The sequence below is a fragment of the Amblyomma maculatum genome, chromosome 3 (assembly GCF_055883805.1).
Source record: "Amblyomma maculatum isolate TAMU_Amacu chromosome 3, ASM5588380v1, whole genome shotgun sequence".
NCBI lineage: Eukaryota > Metazoa > Arthropoda > Arachnida > Ixodida > Ixodidae > Amblyomma > Amblyomma maculatum.
Genome location: NC_139346.1, coordinates 141,055,286 through 141,077,864, shown reverse-complemented (window position 1 = coordinate 141,077,864; position 22,579 = coordinate 141,055,286). Strand labels below are relative to the sequence as shown.

Below are 22,579 nucleotides of genomic sequence, written 5' to 3'. Positions count from 1 at the left end.
GCTTGTCACCAGAAGTTGTCTCTGAAATAATATTTTATTCTTGTATGCTCTCTCTTGTTCGCACCTGTACTACTGTATAACAGTACTGATAAATAAAAATTTCTAAGATATCCTCAGATCTACCTGTGCCTTCACAACCAACATTTGCCTGTTTTAACAGCGAAATCAGAATTGCATTGGAAGCAAAACATTTTTCAGGAAGCGGCAAACTGCAAGTGTTGATATTTGTTTACCTTGAGCAAATCAATTTTTTCTTCCACCTTAACATATTATCAAATAAAAATATGGCAACAAAAATCTTGTTTGTTCATTCGTTTCGCTTAGTGGCCTTTCTTGAACACTAGTGTGAGCCTATGCATGTCCCTCTAAGCAGGATTTGTAACATATTGTCCTCCCATCCCATCTGCCAGAATTTTACTGCATTATAATTTTACCGAATTGGCAATCTGCATCTGGTACTGTTCTACACTTCACTAGTGTATCCTCTGCTTATTTTACTGCTGCTTCGAGCCTTCTGCAGTAATCGTTTGAGGTGAGATATAAGGGGCAATGAACCTTGAAAAAAACCTTTTTCATGCAGAAAGTTTTGCTACAATGGAATGCCAGGGTAACCGGCATAAAACTTCGTTTGCCTATGCATTAAAGTATTGTGCTTAGTAAAAATGCCCTTATGAACCGTCTGGGAAAGAATGTATGAGGGTTGTGAGGATAGTTGCGGCAAAAGTCACATGTAAACACATTTCGCAAATCCTAATTCCGCGAATAATTTTTGCTAAAGAAGGAAAGGAATCTAACACCTGCTTCAAAAAAATTGGAGGAGTCGCGAAATGTTCTGACACTGCGACCCAAGCCGAATCTGCGAAAAATGAATACTAGATTGCAAAGGGAACTTTTAAGTGAAATATTTTTTCCGACAAATAGGAATGAAGCAGGCAGAAAAATCTACCACAGTAACCAACAAATATTTCAATTTGATAATCAGATGAAAGGATAATGGCACCTAATTAAAATGGGAACAGATAATAATATCAGAGAGGCATCTTCAAGGTCTATAAATATGCGTTATTTCACTGCATTTAGTAATGGGTACATTTTGTGAAAAGTTGTTGGAAGCATACAGAGTATGACATTCCTTCGTTAGGTCAGACTCGCCTGGTCAGTGCACTGGTGTTACTATAGTCTGCTGTATTGCCTGCAATACGCTGCATAATAATTTAATGCAGTTCTAGGGGGATGCGTTTCCGTATTTTCTATGGCGGTGCTTGTTCTGAAAGAAGTAATTCATCGCGATACTAGTTGTTCTTAAGACGAGCACGCGGGAAGACAGGACGGGGCATACACTGTCCCATCCGGAATGGGACTCCTTCATCTCCTTCTTCATAAAAAAAAAAAAAAAAAAAACTCGCAGGTCGTTCCAACTATTTTTTCATCAGAATGTCATGACTACAATTTTGCTGTTAAACTATAGAGATTTCTTTTTTCCATCCTATGTGCACACTCTCGGCTAATCACAAATTAGTTTTCGGCGTTATGTGTAAAAACTTACCATCGAGTGCAGTTTGTACGCAAATAAAATACATTCCCAAGCACTCTACGCTGCGACGCAGCCCCTGGACGCATATGCAATGGCTTTTCCGCACAGCTTGAAACAAGATGGCGGACGTTCTAGCAACTCTGCTCCGTGCGGAAGTGTTGTGAGGGTTGAGCTAGGGGTTGAAGGAGTACGCACCGCACAAACGTAAGACAGAAGGAGTAAGCATGTTACTGAAAAGGCTACAAAGGCGCGCAGAGCGCAGCTACAACACGCGAATGCTTGGCTTGACGGCTGGCGGCTCACTCGCTGGGTAGCTCAGGCTCGACTCAGACTCCACTCAAACGCAGGACTGCAGACGTTTGGCTGACGGACTACTATCGCCATCTGCCGGGTAGCCTGGCAAGTAGAGTTGGAGCGGCCAGGAGTTGCTGACATCTCAAATCTGTCATCTCCTTTTTGTCAAAGTCGTCTTACTTGCTTTTGAGCTTTGAAGCACCTCCTTCTTTTGGAGGCTTGGAAGCCTTGAGCCTCTTCCGCTTCTTGGGCTTGGACTCATTCGGGGGCTTGGGAGCCTTGAACATCACAGGCTTGGGCTCTTTCAAGTCTCGCCTTTCGTGGGCTCATTGTGCTTGCGTTTTTTTATTTATTCATCTACCTACATTGCGCCCACAGGGTAATACAGTAAGGGGGCATATTACAGAAAGTGACATGTAAAAACAAGCATGATCATCAGGACAATCATCAAGAGCGGTAAGTCTTCAACATAGAAGTGAAACAATAAAGTGAGGGTAAGGTAAACAAGTAAACGGACCCAACGCCGACAACTTGCGAGCAACATACTAAGCTAAAAAAATAAAAGCAGAAAAGCAGGAATACAAAAGTGATATGTAAAACAAAGCGTAATAGTGAAAGCAATCAGCCAGAACGGAAAGTCGTCAAGGTATGAAGGAAGCGGTCAACTGAAGAAACGGTAAACAGGCAGCAGCCTCAACGCAAACTGGCCATCAGCATACTAAAAGCAGAAAATCAGGAATCGAATTTTTACACTGAGGCAAGCAGGCGCTGCAACAGTAGAACTGGAAAAGTTCGTCAGCCGCCGAGACTACACATTCTGATAGTTTATTCCACTGTTTTATTGTTCGTGGAAAAAAAGACGACTGGTACACAGTTGTGCGGCAGGCTATTTCACGATTTTTGCAACTGTAGTCTTTCCTGGCGGAGATAAACGTAGGCGGTTTTAGATAAACATCGCGATCAACTGAAACCTTTCCCTACGTTATTTGCTTCAACAGTGTAAGCTTCGATACGGAACCGCAGTTTTATGAAGGTGCCATGAAAGTGCTTTCTTCAGTGCGGTAACGCTAGTATCTTACATGTAGGAATTCGTCACGAAACTTGCGGGCCTATTTTGAATAGCTTCTAATATATTTGTAAGTGCAATAGAATCAGGATCCTAGACTGCGGCGGCATACTCTACGATGGAGCGGATATTGGTAAAATACAAAGTTTCCTTAACATTACGAGAGAAAGCACTGAAATGGCACTTGATGAAATTAGGTGCACGGCCAGCTTTCAGAGTTATATATACTACGTGTTTATTTCGTGTCAGGTTTGAGGAAAAAATGATTCCAAGGTATGTAACATTATCAACCGAAACAAAATTTTCAGTACCCAAGTAGTATTTTGCCTCCATATTTGCGCTTTCCGCTGAACCGGATGTAATTACATTTTGAAAAATTAGGTTTCATATTCCATTTTTGACATGTAGCGAGATACGATTATTATCTGTTTAGCTCAGCAGCATCGGCCTGCGTGGATATATTTATGTATATAACGCAATCGTCCGCGTACACTCGGATATGAGAGGTTGTATTAGTACCTGTGTCGTTTATGTAGATTAGAAATAGTAGGGATTCTAAGACTGAGCAGTGAGGTACCCCAGAGGTTACAGGCGATATGTAAGATAGCTAGCCATTGATTAAAACTTTCTGGGAGCAATCAGATGAATATTGTTCGATTCATCTCAGAACTTAGGGAGGTAGACCAAGGTATGAAAGTTTAAAAAGGAGAGAGTGTGGTACGGTATCAAAAGCGTTTTTAAGGTCTAATAAAGTACAGTCGACTTGCGCACCAGAATCAAATGCAGAAACATGTCAGTGAATTCCAAAAGTTGAGTGCACTGAACCCATGTTGGGGGGGAGGGGAGTATTAATAAAAAATTTGTTGGCCTGCAAGTGATTAATTACGTTGGAGTCGATGGTGTGCTCTAAGGCTTTGCAAATCGCACAGGCAGTAGAAATTGCTCTATAATTCGAGACAAGACAGCGACGACCTGTTTTGTGTAGAGGGACTACGTTGGCCATTTTCCATTCCATGCCGTGAAGAAGCGTAGCTACGGTCTCCTCATAACACATGAGCCTTGCATCACATTTGAATTCACGTTACCCCCATGCCACGGGCAGGAATTGCCAACTCGAGTAGCTCCTTTCATACGGGAGGGTGATATGAGAATCAGCCTGCCAGAACCGTTTGCATTCTCGTTACCCCTACGACACGCAGACACGTCCATACGACTTGGTTGAAGCGTGACTTTATATGTGGGCTGGTAGTTTACGCTCTCACGTCATACCTGTAAAGGATGAGCTTGAGTGTCCCCAATAATGTAGCACCTTATAGTAGTAGGGCGGGATAGGAGAATAATGTAGCAGGCAAAAGAAGCTTCTGCCGTTGCTTTTGCAAGTCACCTAGGGTTAATCAGAGCTAAACCACAACTAATTTTTTCTTCCTCAACCTCGACGAGAATGACGCAAACCATGACTTGAATGCAAGCACGTGCGAATGGTGCGCTCATCTACTGGCCGAAATAATATCGCTGGCTGAAGCAGTCGCTTCATTTGCACCACATGTTGATGCTGTTGCCGAGATCAATATGAATTTCTTAAGGCAAACGCCGGGCTCCACTTCAGCGTCATCGGACTCCACAGAGAGTTCAATGTTTTACAGAGTGTAGACAGTTCGACTATAGTCGCGGACTGCTTTTTCTGGCTTTTCAGAGGAAGCTAGGACGTAAAGGGCTGGAGACAAGCCATTATACCACCTTTCGTCGCGGGTATTGTTTGAAATAAGGATGTGGGGGTTTAAAGGGGTAGCCCATTGTCCATGAGAAGGGGACAAATCTGGTCACCGTCTTTTTTCCTGCGTAGCCTTCGCTGTACAGCCGCAACCTGCCCACGAGTATAGCAGGATTTCTAGAATGTCCAAGTGCCGACAGAGCCGCACTGACAGCAGCAAGATAAACTGCGTGAGTTGTCGCTCATATCGCTAAGCCACCGTTACGACTAACGAGTAAAGACAGGAAGGTATGGGTGTTTTTAAATATTAGCAAAACGTAAACCATGACTTGTGGCAGAATGTAAAAATTTTAGAGGTTCAATCATCCTTGAACGAAGTTTCACGCGCGTTAACCATCGGAGACAAAAGCAATCGCTGCTGCCGCTTCGACCTTGGCTTGTTTCCGCAATTTGTCATCACCTTAGCTACGAGCTGCTGTGGTTTTTGAAATACAGCGCTTCGAAGACAAGGACAGAACAAAGAGTTAGAATGGACAGCACGTGCTGTCCATTCACGTGCTGTCCACTCTTTGTTTTGTCCTTGTCTTCAAAACGCTGTATTTCCATGACAATGAACCAACTCGCCCAAACATCCACCCAACTTCTCGCATCCGGTCTGGCATGGATATGGTATCTGTATTTGTAATTGGCCTAGGTTAACTGAAGGAGAGGAGCAGATATGGAACTTCGTGAAGACGATAATATTAAATAGACAGCGCAAATGTGTTTTGCAGCGGGAATTTGAAAATTACAACGATGTGTACTGCACAGCGCAAGAGTGTGTTGCCGTTTTACATGAGTCGTGATTAGCTTCAGCTAGAGTATAGTGTTCTCGTGCCTAGCTAATACGATAAAGATAATGTTGGCTGCTCAGCGCGATAATAAATTTGCGAGCGGCGCAGATTTACGTAGTGCCATCTGTGGAACACGTGAGGTATTGGGCCTAGGAATAAGGCGATACCGGCAAATGAACGCTGTCGAGCTGATGTTATAAAAAGACCACAGTCAATTCTGTAGAATTTTTTTTTTCGTTTGCTTCGCTATGATATTTCTTAATATGAACCAACCGAGCTCTCCTTCGTCCAACGCTTCGTTTCCTGCCTCGCTACTCCGCTAAAGTACTCGTCCTGCCCCGAATTGACGCGCCTAGTAGGTCTGTGCTTGTTCACTTGGACGAAGACAGAAAGGCGAACATTTGAGAGAATATTTGAGAGATTTTGAGAGAACATGTTAGCCAAGACAACGGCTACTTATCGCAGTGCACGGCAACGCAAAAACTGAAGGAAGGACGCGTCGAAACGGACCACCAAATTGGCATTGACAAGCGTGACGTTGAAATAACCAGGGACAGCGTCGTTGCGCAGGTGACATGCTGCAAACAGAAACGCTACATTCCTGCGTTTGTTTTCCCCTCCTTCTATAAGAGAAGGGTCCGAGTACAAGTAAGCGTTGTGGCGCAGGTTCGGACAAACAAATTGTGGTCGCTGGAGTCGCTGCTGTTTGCATGTTTAAATATTATGTTACGCTTTTTGCTTGCATGTATGCTTTGGGAGAGTGTGGTAATCGTCCGTAAAGTAGAAGGGTGCGGCAAGCAGCAAGAACTACCTAGGTTGATATTTACTGCAGTTGGCTCGGAGTCGAACGTGGGTTGGTCCCCGAAGCATTAGAACTGAGCCATAGGGTCCAGTCGAGTGTCCTGAGCTATGGCTTGACGTGCCACTTTAGTTTAGCCCGAGGAGGCCAGACCCATATTTTGCCAAACCCTACTGTGGATGCTGCATATTTGTGAACTTTTGCGCCTAAATATCAGTTAATTTATTCGCGATCGCCAGGTGTCGCTCTTCTATATATAATCTCATCAGTTTCCACGTAGAACCACACGTAGAAAATTCGCTCACAGTGAATAGCTTGAAGCGCTTATCAATCTTTAGATGTTAAGCAGTTGTTTTAAGGCATGGTTCCTTTGCTGCCTCTCTTCCTCTTTTCTTAATAGAGAGGGCACGACCAAATTTTCTCTCCATCGTTGTTTTGTTTACGTTTGCCACTCCTGCGCCAGTGAAGAACTTGTCTTGCAGAAATCGTATTTATTATCTGCAGTCTCATTAATATAGAGTAGCGATAGAAATAAAATCATTATTATGCACTGCGCAAGATCCGGGGTTAACCCGGCAACGCAAGCCGCAATTCCAGAATAGCGAAACGCAGAACGCAGCACCAGAACAATGTGCAATTTCTGTGCTCGATAAAGAAAACCAGGTGTCTATATTACACGGTGCCTTCCACTTTGACGTCCCTCGTAGCCCCAGCCGCTTCGGGAGGAATCACTTCCTGAAATATAACCTTGCAGCGCTTTCTACCTACACAGGACTTTAATATTCTTTGGATGACGAGAGCAGTGAGGCAGCAATGACCGAATTGCGTACGGTGTTGGTAAAACCCGCTTTTTGTTCTACAGGTGGCGGCTTGAATTCTTTTGGGTGATGAGTTATAATCCCAATGAAGATTTCCCGTAGAGCCTCTCCAGACAGCGATATATTCCTGCCGCTCATTTGGCAGAAACCCTTTTTAATAACTTTTCGCTTGGAAATAGTCGTCGTGGCCTTTATAAAGTGGCCGCGCTCAAAAAAAAAAACGCCTGTTCGGTAAAATGTATGGCAGAAAGACCTATATTTCGCCTCAGACAGCCTTCTCCTGCCATCGGCAGCTTCTGTTCTGTTGAGCGGCGTAGCTTTACATTACGAAATAATGACGGTCTTACGAGTATGACCAGTTGTTGGTGCTAAGCACCGAAGTTATCAAAGAGTATGGTGCTGTCGTAAGGAAAAGTGAAAACCCAGCCCCCTCCGAGTTCTAAACTGTAGCACACTGCTTAAGGACGCCACCTAGCGCGCCTGGCGCCAAAACCTCTACAGTGAGCTTGAAGTTCATCCAGGTGAGACTTTTTCATCACAGTTTCAGTGTTGTTTACTTTCAGACTGTAATAATTAGCTGTTCTACCAGCAATAGCTCTGAAATCTACCATCCATGTCTTCGGGAAGTGTTGCTGAAAAAACAGTGACTTCAACTCGTCCCATAGCAATAGAAATCCGAATAGGGCGAGCAGTGTGGAAACAAATGCTGAAGGTTCAGTAGAAGAAACAGATTCGCAAAGCTTAGACTTTTTCAGCTGAGAGTTCTAGCTTAATAGAGCATTATATTAGCAAGCACTTATACAGCATTTTCCCATTACGCGCTGTTGCCCAATGCATGCAGAGCAAGATGATGCTCGCACATCCCATGGCCCTTGCCCGGAAGACATTCGCTAGTCAGGCATTCTTTTGGGTTATTACTGCTCCGCTATCATCAAACGGTAATACACAGCTCAGAGGCTAGAGTATATCGTGCTACCACACCGAAAGAGTACTTTCTAGCAACCTCTTTCCAGAGCACTAAAGCAGATTTTTTATTTATAATTTTTTACATTACCCTCAGGACCTGTGAGCATTACAGAGAGAGTGAGAATTATCAAAAACAGAATAAAGCAATGCACAAAAATGACAAATGTAATAAAAGAACACAAGACAAGTCAAACAGTGAAATGCATACCACGCTCAGGATCCAAAAAAAAAATTACAAGGGTTCAACGCTGCTGTACCAAATATTGAGCGAAAGCATTAGCTGCGGGTGACCGAGCGTTCTTCTTTTCTTTTTCTTCTTCCTCAGCCCAAATAACCGCTTTAACCAACCCATATGAACGTGCCTTAGTGGTCTATAGGGGTAACGTGAATGCCAAGGTCCTAGCAGGTTGATTCTGACATAACCGCCCATGTGAAACGAGAGACTCAAATTGGCAGCTCCTGCCAGTCCGTCTATCACGTGAGTTGTGATGTCACAGCGTCATGTGGGCAAGACTTAACTGCGGCCGAGTCACGCGAAGGCTTGAAAGTGCGACTAGTATTGCTTCGCAATAAAACAATTGCTGCAGTCACGTAAAAATGGTTACAAACGGCAGACATAAATGACAATGCGTCTTCAATTGGTGTGATGGAGGAGGGAAGGCGGTTCCACTCTGCAGTCGCCTTGGGCAGAAAAGAATCGGAAAAGACCTTTGTTCGACAACAAGGTACGAAAACTTAATGACGGTGATCTATGCGGGATGATACGTGCGTAGGTCGGAATATAAGTTCGCGTTTCAGGCAAGAATTATGAAAGAGCGCTTCATGAAAAAGACATAGATGGGAAATTTTTCTTCTCACTTTCAAATCGGGTAAATTAAGGTTAGACATCAGGAGAGAAACACTGGTTGTACGAGAGTAATTGAAAGCTATAAAATGAGCAGATCTATTCTGAACAGCTTACATTGCATCCATAAGAGACTGTTATGATGGATTCCAAATTGCTTACGCGTATTACAACTTAGGACGTACAAGGGACTGATAAAATTGTAGTTTGAGATATAACGGAGATTGAGTGAAATTCCGCCTTAGTAGCCAAGAGTTCAGTTTGCATTGCTTATGGTGTAATAATGCGAATATTCCAGGAGAAATTACAGATTATGTAGACACCCAGGTACCTTTATGAAGTAACATGCTCTAAAGGACTATCATTAATTTTGTATTCTGATAATTAGGAAGAATTTTAACGGCGTGAGATGGTCATGTGCTTACATTTGTTAATATCAAGAGTCATTAACCATATGCGACATCCGTAAGTAATAACGTTCAAGTCGGCCTGTTGAAGAAGACTGTCTGAGAGCATAGTTATTGCACGGTAAAAGACGCATTCGTCAACAAAGAGTTTAATAACAGATTTAGCACATACAGGGAGATCATAGACGATGGCATAGGTCAGTTTGCTGAAGAAAAGGAGCGCTCAGAAAAACTTTGTTTTCGACCTTGGCCTCAAACTCAAGTCCTAAAAAAGTTCCGCAAATGCTTCCGAGCATTTAAGAGACATGCTCGCAACACTTGCGAATAAGGCACGAAAAGCTCACCTTGCACGTAGCGGCGCCGAGCATAATCGTCCGATATGTACCTACATCAAGAGCGCATTAATGGTTCAATGAAGATGAATTTTTATCTACGGCATGCCAGGCAAGAACTTTCTGTGGGGGAAAACCGACACCTTACCCTTTAATAAAAGTATCAAGCACAAAACCGGCAGAAAAACGAGCACTAAATCGAAGAACATGTCTTTAATTGTTTATATTTTGCAGCTGCCAAGCTGTATTCTAGCCACATTTATTGAATCACCACTAAAACTTCAAGCCGGCAATGAACCCGCTACTACCAGCCGTCACTAATTCCCTAAAAAGACAACCTTCGACGCAACGCTTCGCATGGCGACTATAGGACAGTGCCGCCTGTTCTTCGATCTTCGCTTGTGTGCTAACGCTGCGGTCACCCTAGCCACATCTCGCGATTCTGTCCTCAATGCCAAAACCTTATTATGGCTCCTCGACCTACCCCTCGCAGCAAGATTACCACTCTGACCCTTCACGGTATCCGCACTATACTCCTGTTTCCGCGGACCCATGGCTTGCGCCGTTGTGGGATCGTTCGCCGGCATAGGACAGGAGAGTGACTCTACCTCTAGTTTCCCGCGCGCGCCCTTCTCCGTCTCCCCGGCGCCGCTCCCCTCCACAGGAAAACTAGTAAGCGCGACCAATGGGAATGAGGTCTCTGGACGTCCGCTACTAGAAGAGATACCTCCGTCTGTAATCATGTTATGGAAGAAAGTTCATGTCCTAGTTGATGGTGTGCTAGTTATGGCTTTTGTTGATACTGGCGCTACCGTATCTGTTATGAGTGCTGATTTTAAGCATCACCTTGGGCGGGAAGTGTTGTTTCAGTGGGAGAAAAGTGTGCAGTTTTGTGGTGTTAGTGACGAGCCGTTGGCTGCTTTTGGAGTGTGCAGTGTTGAGGACACATTGAGTGGTGAAATATTTAGTGCGGAAATGGTGGTGCTTGCCCGATCGACGCATGAAGTCATACTTGGTCTCGAGGTTTGAAGATGTGGAGTGCCAAACGTCGACTGTCACACAGGCGAGATTAGCGACGGCAAACGTTTTAACTCAGCCCTGATGTAAGACTCGTGTAGTGGTGTGACCGTGTTTTGTGTTTCCGAAGATACCACTGTGCCTCCTTCATCAGCTGCGTGCGCATCAGTTTCCTGCCGTGACACCACCGTCGACATGTTCGATGCAAGTGGGGAACCAATGCACGACACTTGCGTACAGAAAAATGTTTTGGTTCTGCATGCTTTGGTGTCTGTCGCCAAAGATCGCACTGCGCTCTCGACTGTGAAATACGCCATCGTGCCTGTTATTCTGCCCAAAGGCTTGAAACTTGCATCCTGTAGCGCCGACCCGCCTGTATCTGTAGCCTTGGTTACCGACACCACCAGCACGAAAGCGACTGATTTCCTCGATGAATCGCGATTAGTTCGCATGATTCACCCCTTGCTCTGAACGAAGAGGCGCCGTGCCCTGTTTTCTATTCTAAGGCGACACCTATCCTTGCTTGATTTTTCGCAGTCAGATGGGCCACCTTTAATTCCTTCTTCTCCGTCCCTGCATAGGATCGACACCGGCGCCTCAAATCCAATCCTACAAAAGCCATACCGGGTGCCACCAGCTGAACAAAATGTGATTAACGGACAAGTTCAGATATGTTAACGAAAAGCGGTATTGAAGAGTCTTCGAGTCATTGGGCCCCACCAGTGATTCTTGTCCGGAAGATGGACGGCACATGGCGCTTTTGCGTTGATTATCGCCGTCTAAATGAGGTGACTCGGAAAGGCGTATATAATTTTTTCCGTATAGACAATACCATCAATTCCCTTTCTTCAGCGTCCTATTTTTCTTCCGTAGATCTGAGATGCGGATTTTAGCAAATTCCAATTCACCCAGCCGACAAAGAGACAACTGCATTTGTTACACCCGATCACCTTTACAAATTAAAGGTGATGCCATTCGGCCAGTGTACTGCACCAGCCACCTTCGAGAGATTCATGGATACTATACTTCGCGAAATAAAATGAGAGGTCTGCATGTGCTACTTGGACGATGTGGTAATTTTGGGGAAAACGTTCAGCGAGCACAACTACCGTGTGGACATTGTGCTGGACTGTATACGTAAAGCAGGCCTTGTGCTAAACTCAAAGAAAGGCCGCTTTGGAGCTCGTCAAGCGCTTGTTCTCGGCACCTCGTGGATAAAGAAGGTGTAAGACTTGATCCCGCCAGGACTGAAGCGGTCGCATTCTTCCAGCCACCCCAATCCGTCAAACAGCTGCCGAGCTTCTTAGGCTTATCCTCGTACTTTCGCCGGTTTATTTATCACTTTTGCGGACATAGCGCACACCCTGACAAGCCTCCTTCACAAAGTTGTGCCTTTTGAGTAGACATCTGAGTGCGACTCCACCTTCCGTTAACTAAAATTGCTTCTCCCGTCGCATCCCGAGCTCTGAAAATTCAATTCATCAGTGCCCACAGGGGTTCATACCGACGTGAGTGATGGTGGAACCGGCGCAGTTCTTGTTCAGCGCTCCGAAGGCAAGGAGCATGTTGTTGCCTACGCCAGTCGATCACTTAGCAGGCCGGAACGGAATTACCCCATCCCAGAGCAGGAATGCTAAGCCGTCGTCTTTGCTACGCAGCGTTTTCGATCCTATCTTTTTGGACGCAGGTTCACTAACGTCACCAATTACCATGGGCTCTGTTGGTTAATTAACCTCATGGACCCGTGCGGCCTCCTTACACGATGGACCCTATGACTACAAGAGTATGATTTCGCAGTCTTGTACAAAAATGGCCGTCGGCACACTGACGCGCACTTTCTTTTGCGCCTGCCCCTTTCTACGACTGAGCCTGATGCCGATAATTTCGGCAGTTGCGTCACGTCGCTGTCACCGGCCCTTCTCGACATGACGACGTTCGAGAAAGAGCAACGGAAAGATCTCACGCTACACACTTTCTTCAGAAAAATTCAAGACCCATCGGGTGGACACACCTTTTGTGTCAGTGATGAGCTGCTATGGAAGGAAGACAACCTATTCTTGTACGGGTCCCCGCTTCCTCCTAAATGTTCCGAACAGTCTGTATCATTCTGTCTTGCAGAACATTCACGATGACCAACCATACCTCCGGCCATCTTGGAACCGCGCGAACTCTCCACCGCGCCGAGGAACGGTTCTATTGGCCGAAAATGCGATCGACGATTGAGAGGTACGTCGCCAGCTGCACTTAGTGTAAGCGGTCTTAACGTCCCACAAGCGCTGAAGCAGGGCACCTTCACCTCATGACTCCACCCCATGTACCATTTGAACAAGTGGCCGTTGATCTCATTGGCCCTCTACCGCTATCACAAAATGGAAACCGTTAGAGTGTGGTTTGTGTTGACTACCTAACTCGGTGGTATTGTGAGATGGCAGCCCTACCCGCGGCCACCGAATCTCATGTGTTCTGTTCCCTGCTAGGAGCAATGGTCCTCCGCCGCGGACATCCGCGAGTTATTATTTGCGACCGTGGTCGCCAGTTCACCGCCGATGTTGTCGAGCAGTTGCTCCACTCGTATGCCTGTCATTTTCGCCATTCATCGCCTTACCATCCTCAGACGAACGGCCTACTGATCGCACGAACCGTACTATCACGAACATTGGGACAGCGTCCTACCATTTATCACGTACACTTTTAATATCTCCCGCCATGAGACTACAGGCTTCAGCCCATTTTTTTTTTTGCTTGACGCTCGGTTCCCACGATACACCTTGGACACCATCCTCTCCTTTCCTGCCACTCCTGATGAATATTCTTCTGCCTTGCCGAGGAAGCCCGCCGCCTTGCCCGCTTTCGTAATTTTGCATCTCATAATCGCTCCAAAGTACGCTAAGACGCTCACCGCCGTCACGTCACTTGTCAACCTGGGGATTTGTTCTTGTGGCGGCCTGTCAGAAAGCGAGGCTTGTCCCAAAAGCTGCTGTGCCACTATGATGGTCCTTTTGTCATCCTTGCCCAATTCAGCGAGCTCAATTACCGCCTCGCGCGCCTCACGACTAGCGGCCGTCGTTTAGCGAAAGGTGAAGTCGTAGACGTTGCTCGTCTGAAGCCTTTCTAATCCCGTGAACTCTTTTGACTATCCCTGCGGGCCTTGACTGGGTGGGGGGAGGTGTTACACCCAGATTGAGACGACGACGAGAAAGGGACGGTCGCGAAAAAGGGAAGAGGACGAACGGTCGATTTGTGCAGGGGGCTCTAGCAAGCGGACTCAAGCTTCCGACGCTTCTCGTACGGGCAATAAAATATCGCTCGTAACAATATTGCCACGTGCCTAGCGCCGCGCGACTGCCGTGCTTGGTGCCGACGATAACGAAGTGGTTGTTGCCTCGAGAGGCGCGCTGGTGCTGGACTCTGTGGTCGGAACTAGAAGCCGACCTTATTTTCGGGTCCTCGTCTACGTGTACCTTCACGGCTCCCTGTGGCTTGAGTCGTGACAATATGCTTACCAAAACTTGAAATTGGGCTAGATGGTGCACGTGTCCTGTGTCTTCTCTTGAGTGTGTCTTCCTGTGCGTTTTATCTTTAGTCAAGTAACAATATGCTAATGAGGGCGAATAATCTCCGTGATTGCAATGTAGAGAGAGAGAAATCCATGATTTGGTGTTTGTTATGCTTGCGTTCCGAATGTAGGTTTTGAAAAAGAAACGCGCACCATGATTCTGAACCAATTCAAGATAACTAAATACGTCTGATGAGGTGACCAGACGAGAGACGCGTATTCGTGATGTGGACAAACAAATGTTTGATTAGCGAGATTAGCGCTAGGGGTAGGAGTTCCATGAATATTGCATTTTAGACAACCTAATGTGCGTGATGCTTTATCTGCTACTCTCTGTGTATGAGTGGACCAAAAGAGCTTACTCAAAAAACTAACATCGAGCTATTTGTGTAAATACACTATGACACTGAAGTATTATTCAGTAAGTAACTGAAAGATTTTTTTTTCGACTGAATGTAGCTAACTTGCATTTTTCGGTGTTAAGTGACATTTGCCAGGTCTCTGAATTATGCTGTGAATGATGCAGTCATCTACGAACAAGCGAATGTTTTAATTAATGTTATATGGCAGGTCGTTTATGTATATGACAAAGAACAATGGCTTACGACACTACCATGTAGTACACCCAACAAGACGTCGCTAAGTAGACATTCGTGATTGTTAACAAATGTAAACTGCTTGCGATATGACACGAGAGTTCTGATCCGTGAGGTCGTTAATGTGTCTATGTTAGGGCAGGTGGTTTTAGCTATTAAACGTGATTGCGTGATGCGATCAAATTCTTCAGAGAAGTCCAAGAATATGCAGTCTGTTTGAAGGTTCTCGTCCATATTATGTAGCAGTCCGTGTGTAAATTCAAATAGCTGATCCTCACATGAGAAGCCTTTCTTGAACCCATAGTGGTTAGTAAAACTCCATGTGGGTATTAAAAGATTCGCATGCAACCTTTCTTTCCAACTTTTTTTCTCGAACTTAGTGGAGGGGATGGATAGAATTTATAAAATACGCAATTTAAAAGAATGAATGCGCTATCGATTATAAAAACTATGAGAAATGTAAGCTGGCAAGCGTTGTTCAGATATGACAGACTGTGGCTGGTTTTGTCTGAAACAACCGCCACGTTTCAAACAAACTGGAACATTTAGCCTGAAGACTAGTTTTTCAGTTTTCATATATACGGGTACTTCAACCGCTTAAAGTTTTAATTATGCGACTCCGGAAATGGAACGTAGTCAGTTCCCTGTGGTGATATCTGAGAACAAAATCTACCGCAATTGAAATTAGTATGTCACTTGATACGGCAACCTCTTATGACTCGCTGTCTGTGACTTGTGTCAGAACGCTACACAAGAACCATGCAATGCACAACATGCCGCCAGTTACATATTTTAGGCCACTGCGGTAGGGGAAAATGGCAGCGCGTGTAAGGGAACACCGCGTAGTTAAGGTAGTGAAGGGAAATGCTCACCGGAATGATGTTCGTTTAGTTGCTTTCTGAAATAGACAACAAAGACGAGGTTAAAACCTAAAGTAAAGTAAATCAATTGAGAATATAGCCGGTACATTTGAATGACAGTCTGTCAAGTTCCAAAGTATTGTGAGGACAACAAGCCGCATTAAGTGCCAGTACAATTGCCATTAGAGCTGTAACAAAAAAGCTTGCACTTTAAGGAAGTTAATTCTTGATTTACTTGCTTTTTAGCCAAAATAACAGGGTACTTAGAGCAATACAGACCCGCATAATAAAAGAGGACGCTACTGCTACTTAGCTAAAATTGCTTATTAAAGTAGAAACAGCCGAAATGTGTTGCTTTCTCGGATGATGCGCACTTGCACAAGGCAACAGGAAATAAGCAGTATTCTGATAAATGTGGGCACAACAGAAATATTTGTTGAGATTCATAAAGGAAACCTGACATGTGCAACCACAGCTTGAACCCGCTTATTATATAGAAGGCTTCCAGGGTTTCGCGAACCGTCTGTTGTCTGCCTCTGCCCAGAATCTTAAGCTTACAGAACTGTGGTGTACAATAGGTGCAAGCACTAATGTGTAAGACAAGTCGCCCTCCTTGAATAAGTCAATACATTGTGCACATCCTTAAGTCAGTCTCTCACGGAAGTCCTGCATGTGAAATATAAGATTTTCCGCAGGACGGATGCAATTTCATTGACGACGTTGGTGGCGTACTTTGCGAAATGCTGGCAATGCCTTTTCTGAGAGCCGGTAGCCTAGCTTTCACACAATATGCAACAGCGTCGCTGAGCAAGTTGCAAAGAGAAGGGGGGGGATACCACCGGAACATTACAAAGGATTGCCACTTCGTTCAGGCCGTGAGTGACTTTGTAAATGCAAAAAGCCGGAACAGGCATCTTTCCCGCAGAGTTCATTCCTGCTTACACCAGCCTTCATTTTCAGAACCGTTTTCGCCACTGAGCCCGAATCAGGGCAGCCGGCTTCAAGAACCCTATCTAATTAGATATTAAAGCTTGCTTGCATCTTATCTACGTAATACTTCCAGAGCGAGGCCTCCAAGCCGAGGGCTGCGGTGCCCCTTTTCACAACCTTTAAGTGGGCAAATTCATACGTTGGGGGATGTTTTGCGCACGAAGGGAATAAGCCCAGCACCTATGCCCATCCACAAACTTTAAAGGACGCCGTTAAAGGCCCTGTTTTTAAGCAAGTGCGGCATTGTCGGCATAATGAAAGAAAAATCCAGGCGTGGACCTCACTCTTACTTCCTCTATACCATTACTTCTTCTAGCTTTTGTTTCCCTTCTCTCTTTTATCCTCGGGGTACAGCGTACAGTACAGAGGGGAAGAAAATTTCACAACAACGGAAAAAGAACACCAAGTATAATTTATTCAATACAAAACAACAGTGGTAAAATTATGGTTAAAAACTTTTGTGAATCTGTACATTAGAGATTGACGAACAGTAATGTGATGTGGTGTGCCAAGACAGCATATAAATCAGTTGATGAACACAAATAGATTACTCAGTGTTGTATGAAACTTTTTGAGTTGGATGGAATGAATGATGCTAGTTAACAATGCGGGCAAGAAATCCAAACAATTACAGGTTCTTAGTAAATATGACTGTTCACATGGCACCGTATTGCGATGGCGCACTGACTTTTTATGGTTACGACGATAAGAACTCAAGTGTGGTGGTTGCTGCGCATACCGACCATGCAGAAGGCCTAGCTCATTGAAACCTATTTTAGAGCATAAACGTTTCGTTACCTACGTAGCTGTTCACTTTCTCGCTGCGTAGCCCAACATTCTGTGCCCTGACGGCCTGTTATTAACAGAGGCGCAGCAGCCGCAGCCCTCTGGGTGAGCTTGGCAGCCTGTCACCTCACTTCGTCCCTACCTACGTGTCTACCGCCCGCATAAGATTTGTAAAGGGGGCATGGCGGACGCACTTGGTTACGCGTTCTAGTCATCGTGCAGCCATTCGTGCAGTCGGTTACGCGTTCTAGTCATCGTGCAGCCATTCGTGCAGTCGAGATTCGTGCAAATATGGATGGCAGTAGAGCTTTCTTGGGGCGAAAAAGCCTTAAATCAGGGCAGCATTTGTTCCGGTTTCCGTTCACATAGCTTATCCCTACTTTTGTTCGCTTGCCTATTCCATTCTTCCACTCAGTCATTTGCACGCTAAGGATTTGTGCGGTACAGACGCGGTACGGGGCGCTGTTGCATTTCTTTAAATAGGTAGTTCAGAATACCCTATGAATTTTTATATTTTTCTCTTATTCGCCTATCGAACGCAGGATTTGTTTTCCCTGCTCTATTTTCGCTATCCAAAGTGGGAAAACTCCTTCCCGGCGCCTTCGATTGAATAACCATGACTTAATGGCTGTGTAATGTAGTGTTCGCTCCCCCATACTTCAACATAAAGTACAACTTCAGCCTTTTCATCGCTTCGTTGTTAGGATTTAAATTACGTCAATAGTATTGACAAGCCAAAAAATTATTTTGGACTTCGCTTCTGCAGCGATGCAATGGCCACGGCTTAAGAATAAAGTCCTACGGTGATGCTTTTGGCGACGACGGACAAACAGTTCGGACACGCAAACGCCTCACGCAGGAGATTCGCGCCGTGCGATATCAGCAGGTTGCTATCGCAACAGCACCGTCAATGTATGTGTTTTTTTTCTTCTAGCGAATATTCGCCGCTACATCAACGCTGACGCTGCGATCAGCGGCCCGGCTCAGAGGAGCATGGCTGGTACTTTATCTGGAAACTTGCGTTCTGTGCCTCTCCCGTGCGGTGTCCCCACCTAAATATTCTTACACCGTGGTAGAGGTGCATCGTGTCAAGCTATGGCATACCTTGAGCTCCCACACTTGTACGCTTTCTGAAGTCCACAATCAAGATATGTTCATGCTAGATGGCACTGAGAGGCCGTAGATAAAGTAGCTAAGAACTGAACGTAGTAAAGTTTACTCCAAGAGCACTCCGTAGCTGCTACTTCATGGTGGCTATAATGCAAAGAACATGAAAAAAATTTTTAAGCCGTACTGATCTCTTTTGACCATGATAGTCTGATCTTGAATAACTTCCAGAAGTTTATTGTGCAGATACATGGTATCACTACTCTGTGAAGGGATATAGGGTAGCTACAGATAAATTTGTACGCGCATGCTATCAGCGCAGACCGTACTACAGCGAAGAGTAAATCCTGACAACGCAAATACATTCATATCGATGACACAGCTCGTTGCAGTCTCCCACATATTCGTAAGCGTTCGAACCCGAGGCCCAAATGCAGATGTCGTCAGCATAAGCGGTGATGTAGATTTTGATGGAAATGGGCTCACCACTTTTAGAGCTGCATTAAATAAAGTTGTGCTGAGGAATCCTCCCTGTTGAACTCCATGTCAGACCAATTACCAAGGGTTCTTTACATCGGGCGTAAGCATGTAAACAAAGCGGCCGATAAGCTACCTCACAATCCACAGCTACACCTGGTCACCAGCGCCCAAGTTATGTCTATAAAGAAAGGCCGCATGAAGAACGTTGCTGTAAGTCGCCTTGATATTCAAAAAGGCAGACGTTACTAGTAGACGATTGCGCTTGTTATGTTCAACGATAACAATGAGGTCGACGACGCTGGTAATAGAAAGGCGTCATTACCGAAACCCCGTCATGATATCCGGTTATATATCATTGCTTACTAGACAATGATTATGTTTGAGCAGCACCCTTTTGCTTGATACCTCTCCCAAAATAACCTTGCGGAGTCTTTCAGGCTTTAAACGAATAACCAGTCGACTGATCATGCAATATGCTGGAGCAGGAGTGGAAACCCATGTGTCATTGAAGCGATTGAGCAGCGCAATCTAAGCATTCATGCCAGGTTAGATTGAGTCGAGTCAGAAGGCCCATCAGGACCAAGTGCATGTTTATGCTTCCAGGTGGCACTCAAACAAGTAAGTCGTAGTTATTGCTCGGCGTTGGTGGCGCGCAAACTAACTTTATTATTTTGCTTGAGTTCGGCCCACAAGAATTTCAGGACAATCTTCATCTTTCTCAACTTAAATTAAAGGCCAAAGCAAAGAAAGGGTGCCTTTATTGCGGAGGTGAACGCAAGATACATAAACATGCAAAGTACGCCACAGTGACTCAGGAGGAGCCAGCGATGAACAGCAGTCTTTCAAGCGTTCGCATCCTAACTTCTTAAAATGGCGTAGTGTTGGTCGCTGAGATCGGCGAGAAAGGGTGAGATCATAAGCAGATTTCGTTCTTCCTTACTTGCTTTCGGTAGGCTGTAGCACTGTGCGTAGCGTCTCTAATTCCTCCTCATTATTATACGCTGTTGCAAACTTACGCATACAGCGCGTCCTCTCACTGCGAAAGGACGCCTATAGGCTTTTCATATAAGATTGTGACTAACGTCCAGACAGGAAATGTCCACATATGTCCTCGATGCACACGAGACGAATTGTTACATTCGATCCACAGTGCGCATACACATGTGGGTATTTGATCATCCCGGTGTGTTTCCACCTCATTGCGCAACGTAATAGAGGCTTCATGACTTATGGAAACAAACGACATGTCCAATCAGCTACTGAATGCGCCACGTAGAAATATATGTAAGAAATTTTATGTTGCCACGAACCGCAGCAATCTTTATTTTTTGTTTTTCAAAAGTCGCCAGCATGCAGCCTTAACACTTCGTTTCTAGAGCACGGATCGATTCTGTATTCTTTGTTTGCTCATACTCCTTGTCGCAATAGAAAGCTTTATAATTTTCTTTATCGCGGAAGATGCTCTGAGACACTTCTCGACGATTCCAGTCCCTTGCTTGTGTTTCTAGAATGTTTCAGGTTATGCTAATCACCGTTCGCGGCTTTATCTACGTTTCTTCGTCACCTTTAAATTGAGCTGGGGGGTGAGACGGGATTCATTGTTCGATGACCGACGAATACACTTCCTGTTATCACCGCCGCCAAGTTACTTAACTCTTTTTCGGGCGCGGGCAGCCCAATAAACAGTTCATTTAGTCCAACGCCAGTCTCTTCATTTGCTTCTTTCCTCATCGTGACCAACACGTGAAAATATATACGAGGTCTTGCATATCTATAAGGTCTTTGAGATTTGTTCCTCGATTGTTGATTACGGCATTACCACAGTGAAGATAGTGAGCATTAAGTCGCCTATAATGATATGTTGAGAGGCACAACACTCGATCACTGGAGATAAATATGAAGGTCGCTGATATGTAAGTGCGCTTTAAGGAAAACACTTGCCCCTTAGTGCTAATGTCAATCAAATTACACACATGTTGTGGGGGAATATACAATAAACACTTTGCTTCATTTTTCTGCTTTACGAGACCAAAGAAGATCTCCCGCATTGTGAACTGTACACGGCATGTTGGGCTCACAGACCCCAATTAGAAGAAATCAGTTATTCTGGAGGTGCTGTCGGAAAACACTCAGAGAAGTATATCCGGTGGCCTTTCACATAATGCAGTAGCTTACCACTGTGTGTAAATAATATTTGTGATACAACAGAATGAAACATTAAGGGGTTAGTGATTAGTCGAATGGCAGATTGCACGTATTCGAACGGGGGGGTGGGGAACAGCAAGGGGAGCTGCGGACGGTAGCCGGTAAGACTCGCGCTATACCCTTATAGGTGGAGCGTATGCGTCCCACAATAGTTTTCGCCTTGGACGGATTCGCGCTGGAATTCCCGTCCCGAAAATCAGTTGCTAAAAACGTGATTTGAAATCATTTATGCATTCGATTAAAAAAAGAACAATGATACACTGAGCAACTACATAATGTCGCAAACATGGATTAAATGGCTTTCACTTTCATATCTACGAGCATTTTAATATATGGCCGGTTTTCTAAGATACCTGGCGAGCTTTCCTCTTGAGGGCCATCGCTGAGGGCCATCAGAAAAGTGTTATCTGTGGATCTCTGGAGACTGCACATCCCTCTGCTTTTTGCCTCCTATATTTGCCCAATTAAATCAGTATTCGCCAAACTTTGTTCTATACAACCTCTTTTCCGCAAACTACCACCATTGACTCTCGCTCACAAGAACATCTACTCATTAGATCTCGCATAAGAACCTTGCCAGAACATTTACCTGCAGTGATCATGGCAATCCTCAGCCGATGGAAAACGATTGCTGTTACCACGACATCCCTTATAGCCGAGGGGCTCGCACATGTCGGTTGTTTTGTTGTAGTAGTAATCACGCAGGAACCAACCGCCGTCGCTGTATTTCTGCCAGAGGGAATTTTTCATATTGACGTTGCCATTCTTCTTGCTTTTACATTGAGGTGCTTTGTCACTTCCTGAAATTCCTGTACATGTAAAAAAATCCAATTTTAGAAAGTTCGACCGATGATAACTAGGTGAGAGAAAAGCCCTTTTTTTTTTTAGACAAGACATGCATTTAGCTTTAAGAAAATAGGATGTGATCATTGTAATGTACGCTGCATATTTTTTCTGTGTTATTCCACATATGAGCGTAAGATTATAAGGCGATTAACGCTAAGCTCATTATCACAATATTTCACACCAGGTCGGTATTTTTCGTAAGCAAGAAACTATACAAGACTTGTTTGTGTCGTATAGGTACACGACATAAAACTACATCGATAAAGCGTTCCTAATCACAGCATGAGTTCCAGTTTCCTAAAATGGGTTTTACAGAATGAAGGTTGTTTGTTTCTTTTTCCCAAGCAGTCTGCCACTTCCCCTCAATTTGCCGGGCAAGAACTGAATGCAAATTCTGCGTGGTATGTCTAAATGTTCTATTTCCGTTCGTATGGATAGTGCAGCATGTGCATCTGCCCTCGCATTGCCGTTGACCTCAGCTGAATTGTGGATCCAGAACTTTATGATATATGTGTGTGTCGTGACATTCGCT

The 22,579-nt window shown here is 44.8% G+C and overlaps 1 protein-coding gene across 1 annotated transcript in view; it reads right to left on the bottom strand.

Moving 5' to 3' along the window:
- LOC146196212 (anticoagulant protein rhipilin-2-like) overlaps positions 1–21,951 on the bottom strand; it is a 35,087-nt gene extending 13,136 nt beyond the window's left edge. Inside the window, exons 1-2 of the mRNA XM_084596949.1 lie at positions 21,791–21,951; positions 9,617–9,657 (exon numbers count right to left, since the gene is read on the bottom strand). Of these exons, the coding sequence (XP_084453075.1) occupies positions 9,617–9,657; positions 21,791–21,951 (202 nt within the window). The remainder of the gene's footprint in view (positions 1–9,616; positions 9,658–21,790) is intronic.
- Between the last annotated feature and the right edge of the window lie 628 nt (positions 21,952–22,579).